Genomic DNA, 20510 nt, shown 5'->3' on the forward strand with positions numbered 1-20510 from the left:
AAATTTTGCTGTATATGTGTGCTTCTGTGTTAGTGAATAAATGTCTTCTTTCTTTCTTTCTTTTTTTCTATTTAAGTATGTATTTATCTATATAAGTATGTTTATCCGTTGCCTGTCCATAGTACAAGCTTTGCTTAGTTAGCGACTAGGTCAATTGTTATCAAGTGTCCCATGATATATATATTTTGAAGGTGTTATAGATACCTGCGTATGAGATCCTTCTTGTTTTTGATCGCCTTCCTCAATGGCTCGCGCATAATTAACTGCACAAAGTCTTGCAGTTCCGCGTAGATTGATCTAAAGACAAATCGGAATAACAATGTTGAGACGTTTTTTTTTTCAGATCAGGAAAATAGTCGATTATACAACAAGTGCATAAAACGCATCATTTTACTTAAGATATTTCTTTCAAATTTACACTTATGATTCAGAGGAGATTAAACTAAATTATCAATTATCAGCGAACAGAATATCTTTAAAAAATATATTTCCAAAAGATCTAAGTATTCAAAAAACATTCAAAGATATTCCAATAGTTTCTGCGGAAGTTATATCCGCCGCCCTCATTTCCGATAGACTCACCTCCGCGCAGCATCAGCGAAGACAGTCTCCATCCTGGCCATGAGCACCTGGAGCCCTTTGATCATCGCGATCACTTCTATCATGGCGAACTTCTCCTCCGAAGTGTAGTTGTAGCGGGTCGCCTGAAAATAATAAATAAAATATTAGTGACCGCGTTAGTAACTGCTCACGCTTATGATGATATAGCGACTGTTAGGCCAATAATTAACCTGCCTCTGGTCTCTCTAGCCAGGCACTCACCCGCTCGTACTCCTCAGCATCAGGCGGGCAGCGCGAGTTACTGGCGTGGTCTGTAGGATGCAGCAGCTTCCAGGAGCAGAGCTCGGTCAACACCGAGCACCACGACGACAGCAGCTGCAGCCCGCGCAAGCAGAGCTCGGTCACCGCCCGGTTCTCCGCGTCCGAGCCAGCCTCCTTGAACGTTGTTGTTACCTGATGACAAAAAAAACAGAGTTTAGACTTAGCGCACACAGCGTTAAGTGCGCCGTCCTAAAACACACATATAAACAGACAAGTAAGATTGATTTAGGACAAGTCTGTCGAGCTGAAAGGGATGGTGACGATTCGGAAGACGAGGTGTGCGAAGCGCCGACATATCCTGGTGGAGCCGACTCGTTTAGACCAAGCGACAAAGCTTCTGGCATCAGCTCGCTGCCCGAAGGCACTGTGCTAGCTGACGCAGCAGCTTTCCAAGACAGAGGGAACACTGAATTTAGAAACCGACGCAGCCCATCCTAACCCCATAACATCATACACAACCGTCCACATCCCAGGTTTAAACTTGAATCTGCCTACAGTCGTCCGAGCAACCATAACCAGGTCCAATCTGTAGAACGTCCTAGAGTAAGCCATATACTAGCTAGAGGACCAGATGCTGAGTACAATTTCGCGCCGCAAACACAGAGGTTAAACCGTGGCGTATAGTTGCAGATCAGGGTTGGCATGATTAAATCATTTTGTTTTAAATCATGATTTAAATCAAATTATTTTTTCAATAAAAATCAATGATTTAATCAATTCTCTTTATATTGTTATAAATGTTGGTTAAGAAGCCGTGGTGGCCTAGTGGTTTGACCTATCGCCTCTCAAGCAGAGGGTCGTGGGTTCAAACCCCGGCTCGCACCTCTGAGTTTTTCGAAATTCATGTGCGGAATTAAATTTGAAATTTACCACGAGCTTTGTGGTGAAGGAAAACATCGTGAGGAAACCTGCACAAACCTGCGAAGCAATTCAATGGTGTGTGTGAAGTTCCCAATCCGCACTGGGCCCGCGTGGGAACTATGGCCCAAGCCCTCTTGTTCTGAGAGGAGGCCTATGCCCAGCAGTGGGACGTTATATAGGCTGGGATGAATGATGATGAAATGTTGGTTAAAAATCAATCAATGTAATTGTCATCGTTATTCATTATTATAGTACTTAAAAAAAAAAAAAAAACAGTTTTCCAACAGGAACAGCAATTACAAGAACAAGTTCAATGAAAACTGAAACTGAACGGAACGATCGAAAGCTTGTTTGGATGAATGAGATATTTTAGGGGAATTTCCCGCGCGCCGTTTACTAAACACCGCGCGGGGAATTCCCTTTTTTTCAGAGCGCGTTCCGTTTTACGCAAAAGTTTTGTTAAAACTATGACAACTGAAAAAATCAAAAAACCGGATTTTATTAGGATTTTTGATGCCATGTGTAAAAAAACTGTACGAAAAAAGTCTTTATGGTTCTATTTTTTTTTGTTTTTCTAGTCTTCACACAAGTGAAATAAGAAAACACGAATAGCTTAAAACATAATATACCACTGTTTACGTAAGTTAGGTTAGGTTAAGTAAAGTTAGGACTGGGAACTAGAAGGGGGAGGGGGAGTCAAAACTACTAATATTCTCCTTACATTGTAGTTCAATGACCCCTGAGTAGATTTAGCTTACGAGCAGAGCTCTGCTAAGGCTCCATTTCCACCAGAGATGTGCTGTGCGAGGATAGGTAAATACCCGAACCAACAAAAAGTTGGAAAACCCCCGACTTTGTCACTTCAAAGTTCAATATCTCAAAAACGGCTGAACCGATTTTGGTGAAACATGTCTAAGAACCATCGCTAGAAACCCTGATTTTGAATTTTAAAAATCGCATTCAAATCGGTCCACCCGTTTAAGAGCTACGATGCCACAGACAGACAGACACACATAGCGGTCAAACTTATAGTACCCCTCTTTTTGTGTCGGGGTTAATGAAGTGTTTCTATTGGTTCATGAAAAACACATTTCTCGCAACAAATCTTTGCACATTTTTCGTGGAAACGCAGCATAACACTGGTACCTACAGATTTGTACGGAACACTTTTTTTAAAGTCCTACCCACAGATATAGATTACACTAGATAACGCAAACACCTCAATCTGTATGAAAACCAACCGTGTCACTTTTTTATATCTACTGTGACGTCTCAAGAGCGAATTAGCGATGTGAATTCCCCGATGTCCGCGCAAAATAGATTCAAATGCGCCGCCCGCCCGCGCCGTGGGCTCGAGTCAGTCACTAGTCATGATTAGTCAGTTAGCGGTCAGTCTTTGTATGGGCCAACCCCGACGTTTGGCGGGGTTCGGACACGCGAATTAGATGCATTTGCGTAATCTAGTGTAATCTATATCTGTGGTCCCACCTCGTTGCTGTATCTGGCCAGTTCCGAGATGTAGTTCTGATGCTCCTCGCGTATCTGGGGCAGGTGGACCATCAGGTCGGCTTGCGGCGAGGGGGGTTGGGGCTGGAGGACAGGGGCCATCTGGAAAATTTAAAAATGTATAATTTAACAGATAACATATCGCTAATCTGACAGACCTTGAACGGGCATTTATTAGGCAAGCTAGGCAAGCTCCATCGTCATTACCATCAGACATGATTGTGGTCGAACGAAAAGATATGAATGCGTTCTCATGCTATTATAATTCGTTTATTTTAGCATTAGAAAAAGGGTAAACCATCTTGTCGAGTTATTTTATTGAAACACGTTTTAAAAAAAATAGTATTAGGTACTTATGAAACCAAAAAAAGTGTACATATCCTTGTACATCAGTCCTTGATGTACCTGCAAGATTGCTTATGATTTTCATCACACTTGCTCGTAAAGTGTCGTAACATGCAGGCTACCTTGGTTGCAACCCCCAAATAAAACCCTCGACATTAATGTGCTTGTCATGAAACCCGTGGGCGGTAAATGAGTCATTGCCCGTACTATTTTCTTGTCATGAAGCCCAAGGTCGGTAAATGAGTTTGCTACTGCATGGCGTGTTGCAGCGCCTGGCGCTGCCAAGAGCGCAGTCAGCGGTATCGGCAATTTATGAAAGAGTTGTTCTTTTACAAATATGCAATTTTACTCGCAAATGTGATGAAAAACATTGTATGTCGCACGGGCGGTACTAGAATCACAAATGATGGATTCGGCGGAACATCGACTCTTAGGCTTCTAATAGACTCTCGTTCGTAATTCCTTATTTACCACCCTTAAGACACAATGTACGTGTAATGTGTATTTCTAATGCAAAAAATACGAAAACCATTGAAATTCGATATTTCAATCGCCAAGTAAAAATTAGGTACGAGTAGTAATTTGAGAAAAATAAAGTGGTACTTGGGGCTTTACAGTGACAAATTTAAATGTTTGTTTTGGTGCGTTAGTTTAACATCCCTCTCTCTCCTACGACCCTCTTTCTCCTACGTACAGTCACCAGCATTAATATCTGCCACAGCGGAGCGGGCTAAAATATCTGACACGTCCTTCCGGCCCTAGAAATAGAGTCGTATCAGATATTTATGCACGCTTGTTGCGTCAGATATTGGTGCTGGTGACTGTACTCCTCATTTCTGATTCGACCCCGTAGAGACACCCCGAGGATAGCATAGCTCTCTGAGCCTATTAATAAGGCCTGTAGTAAAGCCTTCATTGTAGTGTAGGAGCTGCATGATACATTTGTTGCACAGATGTAGCTGTCGCGTAAGGTCGCAGGTGGGCAAAGTAATTACTTTGCCCACCTGCGACCTTACGCGACAGCTTAGCTTATAGTTCCGACTTACTTGCTGGGATCATAATGCTTGGACCGCTTGATGTAGTTGAACGGGGCTATCTGCATGTCTCCAAATAGCGGCACCACCTCCAGATTCTGAGGATAAAGGTATAATCAGATAAACCAGCTTTACATTTTTGCCCATCAAAAACATAAGTCGTACGTTAAACGTCTAAAGATCGTCTAGAAAGCTGGCCCGCTAAAAAACAAGCCCGCAGGCCTCGAATTGGCCCACCAAAATCGGCCCACTTAAATTATCCCGCCAAAGTATTAGTGCAAGGTTTTTTTTTTGTATAATTTGAATTTTACAGCGCATTGGTGTTTTAACTGTAATGCTGTAAATTTTTATTGACAAATAAATAAATAAATTTGAATTTGCCCGCGAACGCGTTGATCGGGCAACCGGCTAAATAGCACGACCAATTTTTGTAGTTATATACCTCTGAAAGTTTTGACCCGACGCCGCATCAGACTAAACCCTTTATAGGGCAAGAGCCAAAATAAGTCGCACGAGCGACCGTTAATCAAGATTCAAAATGAATAGTGTTCACATGCTATTATAATCCATTCAAGACTTATTGGAATGATTGTGAAAAAGATTGGCGCAAAAAAAAACTTGCTCTTAGGATTAAAAACTTTGCCCACCTAGAAAATCTATTGGCCAGGGCCATTCTTGTTCTAGGTACCAGGAGACACCACGGCTGCCTATGGACCAATGGGTCTTACCTTGAAGATCCTGTCTATCCTGTCGAGCCGAATCTTCTTTTTCTGGTCCAGTCGGTTGATGTTGCAGCCGTCGGAATCCATGAGGAAGAGTCCGAAACCCATAACCTGTGAAAAAGAGAGAGCATGAATCATATATTCTAAGTAGCCGTTACCCGCGACTCTGTCTGCGTAGAATTCTGTCATCGCTATTAAGGGGGAACTATGCAATTTTCCGGGATAAGTCTATCCTATGTCCTTCGGTCGGTTCAGCGGATTAGACGTGATGAAGTAACAGACAAACAGACTTACAAACTTTCGCATTTATATTTATTTACTAGCGTTTACCCGCGGCTTCGCTCGCGTAAACCATTAAAACCAACAGTTGAATTGAAATTCCGGTATTAACCAAATTCCTATGGGAATTACCAAAAAAATACATCGTGGATTTCATTGATGTTTTATATGAGATATGACACACCCGTGCCAATCTCGTGACTAGTCTTTTATAGTCCTACTTATATTATAAATGTGAAAGTTTGTGAGTGAGTGAGTATGTGTGTTACTCCTTCGCGCTGAAACGGCTGGACGGATTTGGATGAAATGTGGTATAGCTAGCTGGACATCTGGAATAAAACAGGCTACTTTTTATTACGATAATCCCACGGGATAGGGATAAAATCTCGAAACAACAACCGCTGGGCTTAGAGTCTTGAAATTTGACACGATTGTTTTTAATGTAACGTCGATGAAAAACACGATTTAATATTCGGAAATTCCCGCGGGAATTTTTCAAAAATCCCAAAATTTCAATTCAGCTGCTGGATCATGATTCACGTGTGCGAAGCCGTGAGTAAACACTAGTTATAGATATATGATTGTACTGCATTTATCCTTATCTTTCAGTTTCAGATAAGCAACTGATAGCTTATAAATAATTGGCCAGCTTATTTACTTAGCAAATAAACTATCTAGTTGTAGTTTGTCTGAGTTCTTTGTAACTTGATAATACGTTTGTTTGTTAGAAATAAAAGTGTCTAAGGTATAATACGTTGACTGTTAAGGACTTTTATTCATGAGTCACCATTGTACCATTTCACTATAAACGTCTTAGTGAAATCGCATTAATTAACGAGGAAAAGGTTCCAGAATGAAAGTCCTTGACCGTACTATTTTCACTTCTTTACTAGTATAAAAATAATTGGATCCATCAACTTTTTAGTGTAGCTGGTTGGCTGGTTTCGAACTCTACCAGACAGTTACCAGACGTTAGTCTAACAGTTAGTTGAGTGACAGCGTTAGTTGGTTGAGTTCGAAACGCGTGGTGGTGATAGATGGGTTTGTTTGTGGTCCGTTTCGTGAATGGTAACTGTTTTCCTTGTCTGTGTTATTTATTTATGTAATCGTTCAAGTTTCTTTGTTACTTTTCGGAATAAATGTATTTTCTTTCTTTCTTTCTTTGTGTGATTTGTGTGTGTTCTTACAGTGTGGAGGTGGAGGAACTGCATGAACACGCATATTTTGCATAAGCTTAGCTATCGTAAGGTCGCGGGTGAGCAAGGAAATTATTTTAGTTCATTGTACAATACAATACAATAACTCTTTATTGCACACCAACACAGTAAGCAGTACAGAAAACACGAGTATATACATAGAGATTTTCTAAGTAAGCAATAGGCGCTATATCACCACAAAAAACAAGTAATATTGTTTTTAAATATATACAAAACCTTGTGGTAAACGTGATAAAAAGTCAGATAATCTTTGTTGTTGGATCCAACAGACAGTTTCGATGTAGTTACAAAATAACGATTTTCCCCTCACAAGATTTGCGTGGATTTGACGTTTTCCTGACGTCAAGAAATTTTGGATGTTTTATGCAGTTTATGTTTTATGATCTCGTCCTTAGGGTTGATAATTTCTTGACAAAACTGTTTTCTTTACAATTTCATGACAGGACAACTTTTTGAGAAATACGTACGATAATAATATGTAAGCTGGATGACAATGCAAGTACAGTCAATAAAAAGTACAATTAGCAAAAGAAGCTTGTACCAAAAACGAGAATTTTTACAGAAACATACTTATTTTGCGTAATGCTGAGTCAGCGACCGTTTCGCTTTTGCTTATTTTTATGTATGTTTCCATGTTTTTTTTTTTGGTTTATTTGTGTGTAATTATGTAAAAAAAAAGTATTTGTGTGTCTTCTGTATTAGTGAATAAATATCTTTTTTCTTTCTTCAATTTTAGTTTTTAACTGTCATATCAATTTGAATTCTTGATTTTTGTACTAATAATGTTAGGCACCAGCGTAAAAATGCAAGTTTCAAAACGATTTTTTTTTTCAGAATGTCATCTTTAGGCGATGCGGACGCAATACTGCGCGGGCGCACCCGGACCGGGAAATCCAAGAAGAATGAAAAAGAGGCAGGTTAGATACCCTACGTTTTTGTTTTTTACTCCATGTAACAGCTGGACGGATTTGGATGAAGGGAAAGAATACAAAGTTACCATTAAATAATATGAAGTGGGCCCCACTCAGCATAATTTTACATTACTTAGTAATGTTATGTTAACCTTTTCGGCGCCAACGACTCATATATATACGCACCGCAGGTTCCACGCCAACGACCTATATATGCGTCCATTACTTCAATGCAAAAGCAACCTTCGTTCAATTTTAGGCATTGCAATATAGAAGGCTGGCGTATGGGTGATGTCTCTTGTATTTGACGTGGTGGCGAAAAGGTTAAAGTTTAAAGGGTAAAGGTTGTTAGGTACTTTTTATCACGATATTCTCACGGAAATTTAGTAAGAACTCGGAATTTCAATTCAACTGCTTAATGTAGCTTACGCGCGCGAAGCCACGGTTAAACACTAGTATTTCACATCAAAAAACTGTTCCAGATCCATCAACCAGCTACATATGCCATATTTGCGCCACCGACGTACCGGCAGCGTTTTCAGGAGCGCACAACGCGAGTAAAACGCACAGAGCTAACGCTAGCATAATGGCCGCGGCCTCGGAGCGCATGCGCGCTATGGTCACCGCCCGCCCCCCGCCCCGCACCCCCGCCCCGTCGGGACATACTGCGCCGTTTGTAACACTATGGCTGACGGCGACCATAAGAAAACAGGGACGCATAGACAAGCAGTCAGAGATGAGCAGCTACTGTCTATGCTCGCAAATTTATACTGCGGTGGTGATGATGATAATGATGATAATGTTGATGATGATGATGATGATTCAGCTGATGAGATTAGCAAGAGCCAAGAGGACATTAATAATACTACCAATGCGGCTAGTCAAATAGATATCGAAGGAGCCGTACATGATGATTCACCTGATAAATTAAACAAAGCCAAGACACTGAGAAGAATAAACAGCATAACCATATCAAATTAAACAACACTACCAATATGGCTAGGCTAAATATTGAAAGAGCCAATGATGATGATGGTGATGATGATTCGTCTAATAAATTAAGCGGGATTCATGACAAAGCTACCAATGTGATTAATCAAATAGATATTACAGAGCCGTAGAGGATAATGATGATGATGATTCGCCTGATAAAAAGAGCGAGAGCCAAGACAACACTGACCCTAAATACCCTATGAGTCCCAAGACAAGTTTACGATCATTTTTTTGGTACAAGAAGTCCGTTTGAGGTGTTTGAGGCAGAAGAGCGCGAATTGCTCATTTTTTAGTGGTGAAGAAAACGACAGCAATATCGCCAAAGCTAACAACGAGAACCCTGTTAAAACTGATCAACAAACAAAAACATGAAGTTAATAATGAAACTAAACAAGCAAGCGGTTATTCGGAACCCTACGACCCTAAATACGATTTATTCTGGTCTTTGGTGAAAGGATTCAGAATAGAACAGCCGTGGCGCACTAGATTTATAACTATACATCCAGCTGGCTCCAAAATACAGATATATGTGGATAAAGAAAAAGTCAACGTGCCGTATGATAATTTTCACAGTTTCAATAAGAAAGGAAAATGTCTAATTTGTATGGGATATTTTGACACGTACTATAGCAATGAAGGTCATCATATTGCGACTAAGCAGCACATGAGCAGAATCATGCTTCCTGTTAAAGACAGCGACTGTTTTAGAAAGGTAAATAATAGAGATTAAGGAATCATTTTATACGTAATCATATATATCCTCCTGAAGCCCACCATAAAAATATTTTGAAAAAAATTGACAAAGCAATTAGAATCTAATTGTTTCGAGAATAAAGTCAAACTGTCGTCAAACTGCAATGGTGTAAACAATAGAAAAAAAAAGAATTTTTACTTTGTTACAATGTCATAGATTCATAATTCCCTTGAACTTATTGTGTACATTCTATTGCACATTGGGCCGCACGATGATATATATATTGTTTGGCAAAACGAGTCATAGAAGAATTTACAAAAATATGGAAAGTTACACAAAAAAATAACAGACACACGTACACACTCGCATAAAAAACACAATAAATCAATCAAATCATCCACAAAAAGTTTCGTGTCATCTTTCTACTTAGCTTGATGTTACTATGTGAACTAAAAACGAAATAACATATTTTTCATTTAATTTTAATTTATGGTCGTTGTGACACATGACGCCATAGTTCATGTCGGATCTATGTCTAATTCGACAATTTAAAACGGCAATGTCTGCCCTTTTTTAGGGTTCCGTACCTCAAAAGGAAAAAAACGGAACCCTTATAGGATCACTTTTTGGGCGTCTGTCTGTTAAGACCTTTTTCGCGGAGCTCCTATTCCACGCAGTTATGGCGCTTCGTGCCTTGTCGCAATTCTAACCTAACCTTACCTAAGTATGCTAAGAATGTATTCTGGTGTACAATAAAGAGTAATTGTATTGTATTGTATTGTATTGTATGCAGGTCAATTTATCTAAATTGATTGATATTCATTCGTGATTCGAAATCAAGATTCCGAAACCACGAAGTTTATTTGCCGAATGTCATATTTCCGAATTAGAGATGTCATTTCGGAAAATTGATAATCGGAATACTGTACTTTGGGCCAATAACATTTCGTGCTTTTAATTCTTCGGAGTTTTTAAAATCGGATATTAAAAAAAACGATATTTTGAAATTCGGAAAAAAAAATCGTGTTTTTAAGTAATCGGAATTGTGAAGATCGGAGTTTTGAAAATCGGAATTAGCAAATTCGGAATAAAATATTTCGGAGTATTTGGGTGTTCCCATTTTCAACAGATTCAATTTTATGTCATGTTAAATATTTAAGGGCAAATTTGTGTTCCATGCATAGGCGTATACATATAGAAGGGGGGGGGGGGCAGCCTCACCCCAGTATGGTCTAGTGCCCACCCCAGGATGTTCGGCTACCTACTGATTCAAAATTCAACAATACTGATATCTTCACACAAAATCCAGGCCAGAATCCCCCCCCCCCTGAAAAATAATCCTAGATACGCCAATGGTTCCATGCATGTTTCCTATTGTCAAGTCTGGCTCGTTAGGCTGACAGTCACATGTATCTGCCACAGCGGAGCGTGCAAAAATATCTGACAAGTCCTACCGGCCCTAGATATCGAGTCTTATCAGATATTTATGCACACTTTTTGTGTCAGATATTGTGACTGGTACTGCTGTGACTGTACTTTCTCAATTGGTTACGTTCCTTCGATCCCCGGTCGGGGGAACTGCGCATTTTTCGGAATAAAAGTAGCCTATGTCACTCTCTGGCCTATAAACTGTCTCTATGCCGAAAGACGAACAAACATACAATCACACACAATTTCGCATTTATAAAATTAGTTCAAGCACGTTTACGTCAGTTTTAAAAACGGATTTTTATTTTCCTTGTATCTTGAATCCTCAAGCTGCATATTCTCATTATAATACTTGGGAACCACAAAGAATCATGCTAGTTAAACATTTATAAGAGACTAGCTTTTGCCCGCGACTTCGTCCGCGTGGAACAGTAACTTTGGGAAGGGTTTAATTTATTTAGGATACCTATTTTGCCAATAATTAGCACATAGAAACTTCTACGGTTTACTGAAAATAATGTATTTTAAAACATTGCTATAAATATACCTAAACTATTTTTTTTTGTTTTTTTTTATCCATCCATTCATCCATGTTCTTTGGTAAAACATAAATATTTTGCGGGAAGCCACATTTTAGCAATACGACGTGTATTCTACCCTGCCAACATAAAATGGCTACTTAATTCTTCATAGTGAACTCTTGACACCTTACGTCCTTTATTGTAAGTTAGGAGGGTAGGATTATAATTAAGACGGCATTTTTACTAAGCATAGCTACACATATTTCCGATAAATATACTTATATGTAGTAATTTGTTTGGAATTCCTTAAGAACTTTCATCCCCATATTTTCAAGTAAATAGGTCGAAATTTGAAAAGCGCCGGAGCAAATGTTTTTTAGGGTTCCGTACCTAAAAAGTAAAAATCGAACCCTTATAGGATTACTTTGCTATCCGTCCGTCCGTCTATCAAACCTCTAAGTCGAGGCAATCAAAAGCTACAGTCATTAAAAAGGTGTTTCCAAACCTATTGCCTTAACAGAAAAAGTTATAGGGTACTTTCGGCTGTCCTAGAAACTTGGAATTTTGCATAATGGTAGCTCTTATTGCACAATAAATAAGAAAAATCTGAAAATAATAATTTTTCATATCTGACTGTCTATGTGAATACGCCATCTAAAATGACCCCACATGCGTACATTTCGCCTATGAGCATAGAAGGCTCTGCTAACACTGCATCATCCCTCTGCTAACATCCCTCGCAGGTAAATTTTCAAAAACGCTTGAACAAATATCTATTTATTTCTTATAAGTAGCCCAATGCCAAGTTTCATAAAGAACCATCGATTTATCTTCGACAATGACGATCTTCCGTATAAAGTTTCATCCCCTATTCACCCCTCACAGGAAGAATTTTTAAAGACGCGCGAACAACTATGTATGTATCTTCTTAGCACGTGCCCAAATGCCAAGTTTCATAAAGAACCGACCAATTATCTTCGACAATGACGATCTTCCATATAAAGTTTCATGCCCTATTTCACCCCCTCACAGGAAGAATTTTAAAAAAACGTGCGGACAAATATCTATTTATCTCTTTTCATGTGCCGAAATGGCAAGTTCGATAATGACGACCTTCCACCAAACTTTCATCCCCTATTTCAACCCCTTAAAGCCTCTTTTTTCGCGATAAAAGGTAGCCTATATTCTTTCCCCAAAGTCTATTCTATCTCTGTACCAAATTTCATCAAAATCGTTTAGCGGTTTAGGCGTGAAAGCGTAAACAGACAGACAGACAGAGTTACTTTCGCATTTAAATATTAAGTATGGATAGTATGGATTCTTATCAAGTGCCTAAATGCCAAGTTTCATAGTTTTATCTTTGACAGCAGACGAACTTCACCCATATAAACTTTCATCCCCTATTTTCAACCCCTTAAGCCTCTTTTTTCGCGATAAAAGGTAGCCTATGTTCTTCCCAAGGCTTATTCTATCTCTGTACCAAAATTTATCAAAATCGGTTCAGCGGTTTAGGCGTGAAAGCGTAACAGCAGGACAGACAGACAAGACAGACAGACAGAGTACTTTCGCATTTATAATATTATATGGATTGGTTTTTGCGTACAAAATAAAATCTTAACTATAATGTCATATTATAATGTGCCAATGTGAGTGATCTTTGTTTTGCTTTCACGCTTAAAATACTCAACTGATCCGGATGAAGTTTTATCATGTAAGGACATAAGATATTGGGTATTCCTAGGTGCTTTAAATGAAATTAAAATAAAAAAAAAAGGTGGGGTTCCGGGGTTTCAATTTGATAATTCGCACCTTATAAGACCAAATATAATTTCATTTGATTTCAGGTAATGCAATCAAACACGACTTGATAGCCTAGTGGTTAGAGAACCTGACCACGAAGCTTGAGGTCCCGGGTTCGATTTCCGTGTCGGGCAGATATTTGTATGAAAAATACGAATGTTTGTTCTCGGGTCTTGGGTGTTTAATATGTATTTAAGTATGTATCTATCTATATAATTATATTTTATCCGTTGCTTAGTACCCATAACACAAGCTTTGCTGAGCTTACTTTGGGACTAGGTCAATTGGTGTGAATTGTCCCGTGACATTTATTTATTTATCATTTATTTATTTAAACACCATCATTATGTTTGTTGCTTACTGTAATTCTTCAATGTCTTCTATGGTTGTTCAGTTATGTTGATGATATTGTGTTCAAAAAAGGAATAGTATTGAGGAAACCTATGTTTCGTATTGAAATGTAAAAACATATCGTCAGCTCCTGGGCTAACTTAATTTTATATATTTTGCATGAAATTCTATACTAATTGGGAATTTAATAACACTATTTTATAACATTAATATTTGTATTAGAGAATTCCTCAGAAGCGTAACTTAATACAGAATCCAGACGGTAATTATGTTAAGATTTCGAAGTTAAAATTGTGCAAAACAATGGAATTTAATTTTCAACTGAATAAGACTGAAACTAATTTTACTTTTGATCTGGAAAATAATAGAATATTTTAGTAACTTTCGTAGTTAATTTTATTGTGTACTTCTAACCTTCATGAAGTCTTAGCATTATTAAAATAAGAGTCCTTTATTTATATTAAGTTAAAATATACTTGTATATATATTTTTTTAAGAAGAAAAAATATTGCCACAAAATAACACTAAAATAATACATTCCTGCCGTGTCACGCCTAAGTAACGTAAATTGAGATACGTTAACACAGCTAAATCGTCTTTTCTAATGCTATTCTATCGCATACATGTCAGTTATTTCTAATCAGCTATTTTTATTTGTATTTCTAGTTTTCTTTCTATTTTAGTTCTATAGATAGCAATGAACTAAAACAATTGCTTTGCTCACCCGAAACCTTATGATAGCTAAGTTAATGCAAGATATGCGTGTTCATGCAGTTCCTCCACCTCCTCACTGCAAGAACACACACAAATCACACAACCCATACCATCACCACACTACACTGACACGTTTCGACCTCAACCAGAGCTCATCTTCAGAGCAACACCACCGTACATACACCATGCTACCAGATGTTAGACTAACAAACACAAAATATATTATAGTGCTAACAAACCAAAACAAACTTACTATTAAAAAGGTTCAAATGGTAGTGTTGCTCTGAAGATGAGCTCTGGTTGAGTTTGTTTGGCCCATTTGAGGAATATCAATACGGTTTCCGCAGCACAAAGGTTTCCCCTTGAGTATGTAATTCAGTTTCTCAACTGGCATAAATATCTGCCACAGCAGAGCGTGCAAAAATATCTGGTCCTTCCAGCCTTAGAAATATAAGTATCAGATATTTGTTGTATCAACCATTGCAGTGCTACTGATGACTGTACCCTTTAAGCTAATGATTTGAATAGGTGAATTAATGCTTAACCATCTTAATAACAATTAAATCCAATGTTACCCTCTCGCTTCAAAAGATCAAAATGTCCCATGTGTAGATACGTCATCGTTTTGACCTACATCCCGACACGGTGTGAAAGAGATTAATGCCGAAGAAAACCCACCGTGTGGCGTATTATTTTAATTAAATTTAATCTCGCCAACATCTGTCGCCTCTGCGCATTACTATTGAAACTCGATTAGAAGTCGTATGAATATTTTAACACGGAAATCCGATTTAAGTGGGCAAAAAGAGAGAAGGAGATAGTTAAATATAAAATAAAACGGCTTTTTATTGAATACTACAATAGTGAGCAATACAGAAAACTAAAGTTACATTCGCCAATACACTAGTGCAAGTTTTCGGTTACAAAATTACGTCTCGATCTCGATCGCGTTCCCGTTAAAATCTCAATTTGTATGGAAACACGAACATCGCACACGTTCCGCTAGAGGCGCAGTTCATGTTTCCGCGCGAAACGCGAACGCGATCGAGACGTATTTGTAACCGAAAAACTTACACTAAGTGTACTGATATTTCGGAGCTACCCAACGTGATCGAAAATATCAAAATCTTAATAAAATAGAGTGCAGCCGAATTTTTGACCATGGCCGTCCGCCCGGATTGCTACACCATCTTGCTCGCTAATCCTGCCGTGAAGCAGCAGTGTTGCATTGTTGTGTTTCGGCGTGGAGAGTAAGACAGCCAGTTGAAATTTACTGGCACATGAGGTATCCATCTTAGAGCCTCTAGTTGGCAACGCGTCGCAATACCCAAGGTGTTGCAGATGTTTCATGGGCGGTTGCTGATCTATTTTACCATCAGGAGACCCACTGCTCGTTGCTGCCATCCAGTCGTGAAAAAAACTAATGGCGACTGTACAGTCAAACCATTTGATTTATAACCCACCGTAGAACGTTTTCACAATTTTTGTTAGTTCTTTACCTCAAAAGCATTATTTCCTTGTAAGTAGTGATTCACTAAATCGCATTTCACCTCGATCGTATATTACGCATTTATAATATTTAGTGGGATATTTTTCTTATTGCTTACTGACTTGTTTATCCTAATCTACTGGAATGCCAAACTATGTTATGCCGTATTTTTGAAGGAACCGCAAACATTTTGTCCCAACTCGTCACTGGCGCGATCTCCTTCCCGCGGCCCGTGTTTTCGCCCGCACACTACTACGGTTTGCTGTGTACGATGCGAGCGTTGCTGAGGCGGAGACGAGTGGAGCGGAGAGGAATGTGTAGGGATCAACCAATCCCTACACGTCTGATGATAATGAGGCGGAGTCGAGATGTGGATTCAACTAATATGATTGATCGATCCAAACACGTCTCCTCTCCGCTCCGCTCGTGTCCGCCTTAGTGGAGCAGCAGGCTAAAATTACGATCGAGAACTAAAATAATTTCTTTGCTCACCCGCGACCTTATGGCAGTTAAGTTTATGGAAGATAATGCGTGTTCATGCAGTTTAGTTTAGTCTAAAATCAGGTAGCATGGTGTTCGGTTGTGTTGCTCTGAAGATGAGCTCTGGTTAAGTTCGAACGCATCAGTGTAGTGTAGTGGTTTTGTGTGTCTTACAGTGTGGAGATGGAGGAACGAGGAGGGTGAGCAAAGAAATTCTTTTAGTTCATTGATATGGACCTCCGCGAAGTAAAGCCTAATTTAATAATTATTACTATCGAGTTCTAAAATTAAAGATATTGTGACAATAGTAAGGCCATCATTTACATATCGTTATCCGTGATAGACGGTTAGTTACCCCCTACTGTGTTATGTACTATTACCCTACACTAGCTTACCCTTTGGATATCGTTACGACTATACCAGGGATATTATTATGTTATTTAGTTATTAACGACTAGCTTTACCTGCTGTTTCGCACGTGTAAACTATTAGATCCAGCTGTTGGATTTAAATTCCAGGATTACATTAAATTGTTATGGAAATTCTCAAAAATTATAGGTGCGCCAAATTTCATAAAAATTGCAAATTCGATTATTGAAACTTCGAAAATGTATCTCATACAATTTTACACCCTAATGATTATTATACATTTTTATTTTAGAGAATATCATTTGGAACTCCGAATTTATTATATTATAATGTCATTCAACATAAATTCTTTATTACTACAATTTATGTATATATCATTATTCAACATATCGATTTTAGGCAATAACATTTGTTATTATATATATTTTAAAATATACCTTTGTTTAATCCTAATCTATCCATACATAAATGCAAGTAAATTAAAAATAAGAAACTAAAAAGCCAAATAAGCCAGTTAGAACTGCGACCCTCACGGAACCGAAATCCTGCCAGAAAAGTGGGTTAGGTTAGGTTAGAACTGCGATGATTATATAAAATAACTTTATAAATAAAGAAATTCTCCCAAATAACATTATAGGTATAGATAAAATCTCAGTGATGACATTATGAGTAAATAATCGAATAAAAAATTGTATATGAGCAAATCATCATCATCATCATCCCAGCCTATATACGTCCCACTGCTGGGCACAGGCCTCCTCTCAGAACAAGAGGGCTATGAGCAAATATGGACACAAAAATTATATCGTGGTCTTCATTGACGTTGCACTAAAAACAGCTGTGTTCAATTTTATTACTCTATTTATTCACAGCGGATGAGGTTTCGAGATTTTATCCCGGTTCAGCAAAAATGTTGGGATCAAAAGTAGCTTATGTGTTATTCCAGATAAATGAAACCGGTTCAGCGGTTTGAGTGTGAAGAGTAACAGGCCGACACAGACAGGCTTAGGATTTAGAGTACCTAGGTATATTATAATATAAGACTACTTACTTCACTTCGAATAAGCTTTTCCAATCTTCATTTTTCCATGTAGCTTTATTTACCATTTATCTTATAGAGTATTCGCTTTTTTAATTATACATTTTATTTACTTACTACAAACTGTGTTTACCAAGACAGGTCATTGCCTTGTTTGGAGGTCGGAATGTAAGTTTTTTTTATTGACTGTGCAATACCAATATATTTTTTGCATCATTTTATTTCACAAGCTCTTGCCCGTGACTCCGTCTACGAACATTTCATGTATCGCGAGGGAACTCTACAATTTTCCAGGATAAAACTCCTTCGTCTATCTCTATACCAAATATCCTCTAAATTGGGTCAATTATATTAGTATGGCTATGGCAGTATGGATTAGCATGGACCAGGATAATTATCCTCCAGTAACTTTGTATGTATCAGTACTGTGTCACTCGTAGAATAACATGACGTAGAAGAAATTATGCCTAGACACTGACACTTGAGACGAGACTGTGTTTCGCTTTTGTAATTGTTTGTAAATGTTTGTTTTTCTGTTTATGTTGGATTTAATGTAAATAATTTTGTATTTATTTTCTCTCTTTCGAGTATTTATGTTTATTTCTCTTTACCGCACGTAATTTTCACTGTCTGCTTATCGTGTATATAAAAAAATGTTTTCTATTAACTAGGTTAGCTGGAAGAGATCCCTTTTTAGGGATAAGCTCGCCTTTGTTCTCCTCTCTGTATATATTTATTTTTATTTTTATGTGCAATAAAGTGTTTACATGTACATACATACATAACTTAGTAGGCGGCAACGGCAACCTTTACCATGGTCCTATCATCGGTTCGTGACGTCAAACAGTTATGTGGGTGTACAACGTCAACTGAAAACTTCACTTAAAACAGATCTAAAAATAAGTGAGCACTGGACTTTTTATTTTTTAATACGTAATAAAGAAAACTTGGATGAGCTCTGGAAAAATACTTCGCAACAGCCCATTGCAGTGGTCAAACAAACCTGATGAGGCTTTCAGTAACGGCACAGGATCTAAATTTGGCGAGTGAATGATAATTTTGTGAGGCCCTATCACCACACATTCATCATCATTATATCAGCTGTAGGACGTCCACTGTTGGACATTGGTCTCCCCATAAACCTCCAGTTGCTTCGGTTGGAAGTAGCCTGCACCCAGCGTAAACCTGCGGTTTTAGGTCATCCGATCTCGTTAGTGGACATCCTATGCTGCGCTTGCGCGGTCTCCATTCGAGAACTTTTCGGCCCTAACGGTCATCTATTTTCCGTGCTATATGGCACCGAAGCACCTGGAGGTCTATGGGTGAGGAGTGAGCTATCGTTTCGCCAAGTTACGCAGATTGTGGTTTCGCCGATTATTCGGTAGGAAGAATACTCGTAGCGATATGCAGAGTTACGTTTAATCGATTGTCTGTTTCGTAATTGTTTCAGTTAACCGAACAAATGTTCGTCGAACAATGGTAATTAAGAGTATTTTTAACAAAAACTTATTCTTCCCAGGTATGGATATTCGGCAACGTCTGGTGCTCCGTCTGGCTGGCAGTGGACGTGTGGATGTGCACTGCCTCCATTCTGAACCTGTGCGCCATCTCCCTGGACCGCTACGTGGCTGTCACCAGGCCTGTTAGCTACCCCAGCATCATGAGCCGGAGGCGGGCGAAGGCTTTGATCGGCGGACTGTGGGTGCTGTCGTTCGTCATCTGTTTCCCGCCACTTGTCGGGTGGAAGGACAAAAAGGTAATGGATAACCTAATCAACTTAGACAATAGAGAATAGAAATATAAGTTACTGGTTAAATTAATCACTCTAACCTTGAGTATCATCATCATCAGCCTACAGCAGTCCACTGCTGGACATAGGCTTCTTCCATGGCGTGCCATGGAAGCCACACCCCGTCACACTCTGTCTTCAGCCCCTCGCATCCATCCGCCGCCAGCGACCCTCTTAACGTTCGTCCGCCGTGCCTCAGGATGCCCTAGGTACACTACGTTTTCCCGTCCGTGGTCTCCATTTTGAGAACTCGTCTGCTCCGCCGTTCATCGGTCCTGCGACAGACGTGGCCAGTCCAACGCGACTTCAGCGAACTAATTCTTTAAGCAACGTCGGTGATTTACGTTCTTTGTCGAATAATGTGATTTAGGATTTTATCCTTCAAAGAAACCCCTAGGGTACACTACATAAATACGAAAAACAAAATTCCGAAAGTCGGAATCACGAACTTCAAAATACCGATTTTTATAATTCCGAATGTTTTAAAACTCCTAATATGACTATTCCGATTCTTCATAACTCCGATTTTTATAAATCCGAAAATTAAAAATACCTAATGTTTAAAATTACGATTTTCAAAATTCCGAATTTTAATAAACCGAACAATAAGAAGTCCGACTCAATAATAATCCGAAATATCAAAAATACGAATTCCGATTACTAAAATACCGATTTTCAAAATTCCGAATATCATTACACCGATCAATAATAAATCCCGACATATTAACTTAAGCTATGTATAGTTTAGATTGGCCTAAAACAGTATTTACTGTTATTGATTTTCAGCAATGTGACACAAGGTCGACTTGATTGATATTAATTCGAGATTCAAAATCAAGCTTCCGATTATTAAAACCACGAAGTTTATTTTGCCGAATGTCATATTTCCGAATTAGCGATGTCATTTCGGAAAATTGATAATCGGAATACTGTATTTCGGGCCAATAACATTTCGTGCATTTTCATTCTTCGGAATTTTAAAAATCGGATATAAAAAAAACGATATTTGAAATTCGGAAAAAATAAATTTCGTGTTTTTAAGTAATCGGAATTTATATGTCTTAGGAATTTGTGAAAATCGGAGTT

At 38.6% G+C, this 20510-nt stretch overlaps 3 protein-coding genes across 3 annotated transcripts in view; 2 read left to right on the forward strand and 1 right to left on the reverse strand.

Annotated features, from left to right (window-relative positions):
- Oamb (Octopamine receptor in mushroom bodies) overlaps nucleotides 1–20510 on the forward strand; it is a 182182-nt gene that overhangs the window by 145001 nt on the left and 16671 nt on the right. Inside the window, exon 4 of the mRNA XM_074107037.1 lies at nucleotides 19155–19391. Coding sequence (XP_073963138.1) covers nucleotides 19155–19391 — 237 coding nt within the window. The remainder of the gene's footprint in view (nucleotides 1–19154; nucleotides 19392–20510) is intronic.
- LOC141442127 (cytoplasmic FMR1-interacting protein-like) lies at nucleotides 166–4728 on the reverse strand. Its single transcript, XM_074107035.1, has 5 exons — nucleotides 4641–4728; nucleotides 3232–3351; nucleotides 823–1014; nucleotides 583–704; nucleotides 166–297 (listed from the first exon to the last, which is right to left on the reverse strand). Exons 2-5 carry the CDS (start codon nucleotides 3349–3351, stop codon nucleotides 195–197), a joined length of 537 nt encoding a protein of 178 aa, XP_073963136.1. The 5' UTR covers nucleotides 4641–4728; the 3' UTR covers nucleotides 166–194.
- LOC141442524 (uncharacterized) lies at nucleotides 6282–9122 on the forward strand. Its single transcript, XM_074107546.1, has 4 exons — nucleotides 6282–6374; nucleotides 7681–7763; nucleotides 8240–8486; nucleotides 9044–9122. The coding sequence occupies exons 2-4, from the start codon at nucleotides 7682–7684 to the stop codon at nucleotides 9120–9122; spliced, it is 408 nt and encodes a 135-aa protein (XP_073963647.1). The 5' UTR covers nucleotides 6282–6374; nucleotide 7681.

The sequence above is a fragment of the Choristoneura fumiferana genome, chromosome 25, assembly GCF_025370935.1.
Source record: "Choristoneura fumiferana chromosome 25, NRCan_CFum_1, whole genome shotgun sequence".
NCBI classification, from domain to species: domain Eukaryota; kingdom Metazoa; phylum Arthropoda; class Insecta; order Lepidoptera; family Tortricidae; genus Choristoneura; species Choristoneura fumiferana.

Excerpts from the sequence above, each read along its gene's own strand:
- LOC141442127 (XM_074107035.1), bottom strand. The coding sequence starts at position 3,351 with ATGGCCCCTGTCCTCCAGCCCCAACCCCCCTCGCCGCAAGCCGACCTG. Across the intron at positions 705-822 it reads ATGCTGAGGAGTACGAGCGG|GCGACCCGCTACAACTACAC; the intron begins GTGAGTGCCTGG and ends TATTATTTTCAG. Across the intron at positions 298-582 it reads TTCGCTGATGCTGCGCGGAG|ATCAATCTACGCGGAACTGC; the intron begins GTGAGTCTATCG and ends ATTTGTCTTTAG.
- LOC141442524 (XM_074107546.1), top strand. The coding sequence starts at position 7,682 with ATGTCATCTTTAGGCGATGCGGACGCAATACTGCGCGGGCGCACCCGG. Across the intron at positions 7,764-8,239 it reads GAAGAATGAAAAAGAGGCAG|ATCCATCAACCAGCTACATA; the intron begins GTTAGATACCCT and ends AAACTGTTCCAG. Across the intron at positions 8,487-9,043 it reads CAGGGACGCATAGACAAGCA|TGGTGAAGAAAACGACAGCA; the intron begins GTCAGAGATGAG and ends CTCATTTTTTAG.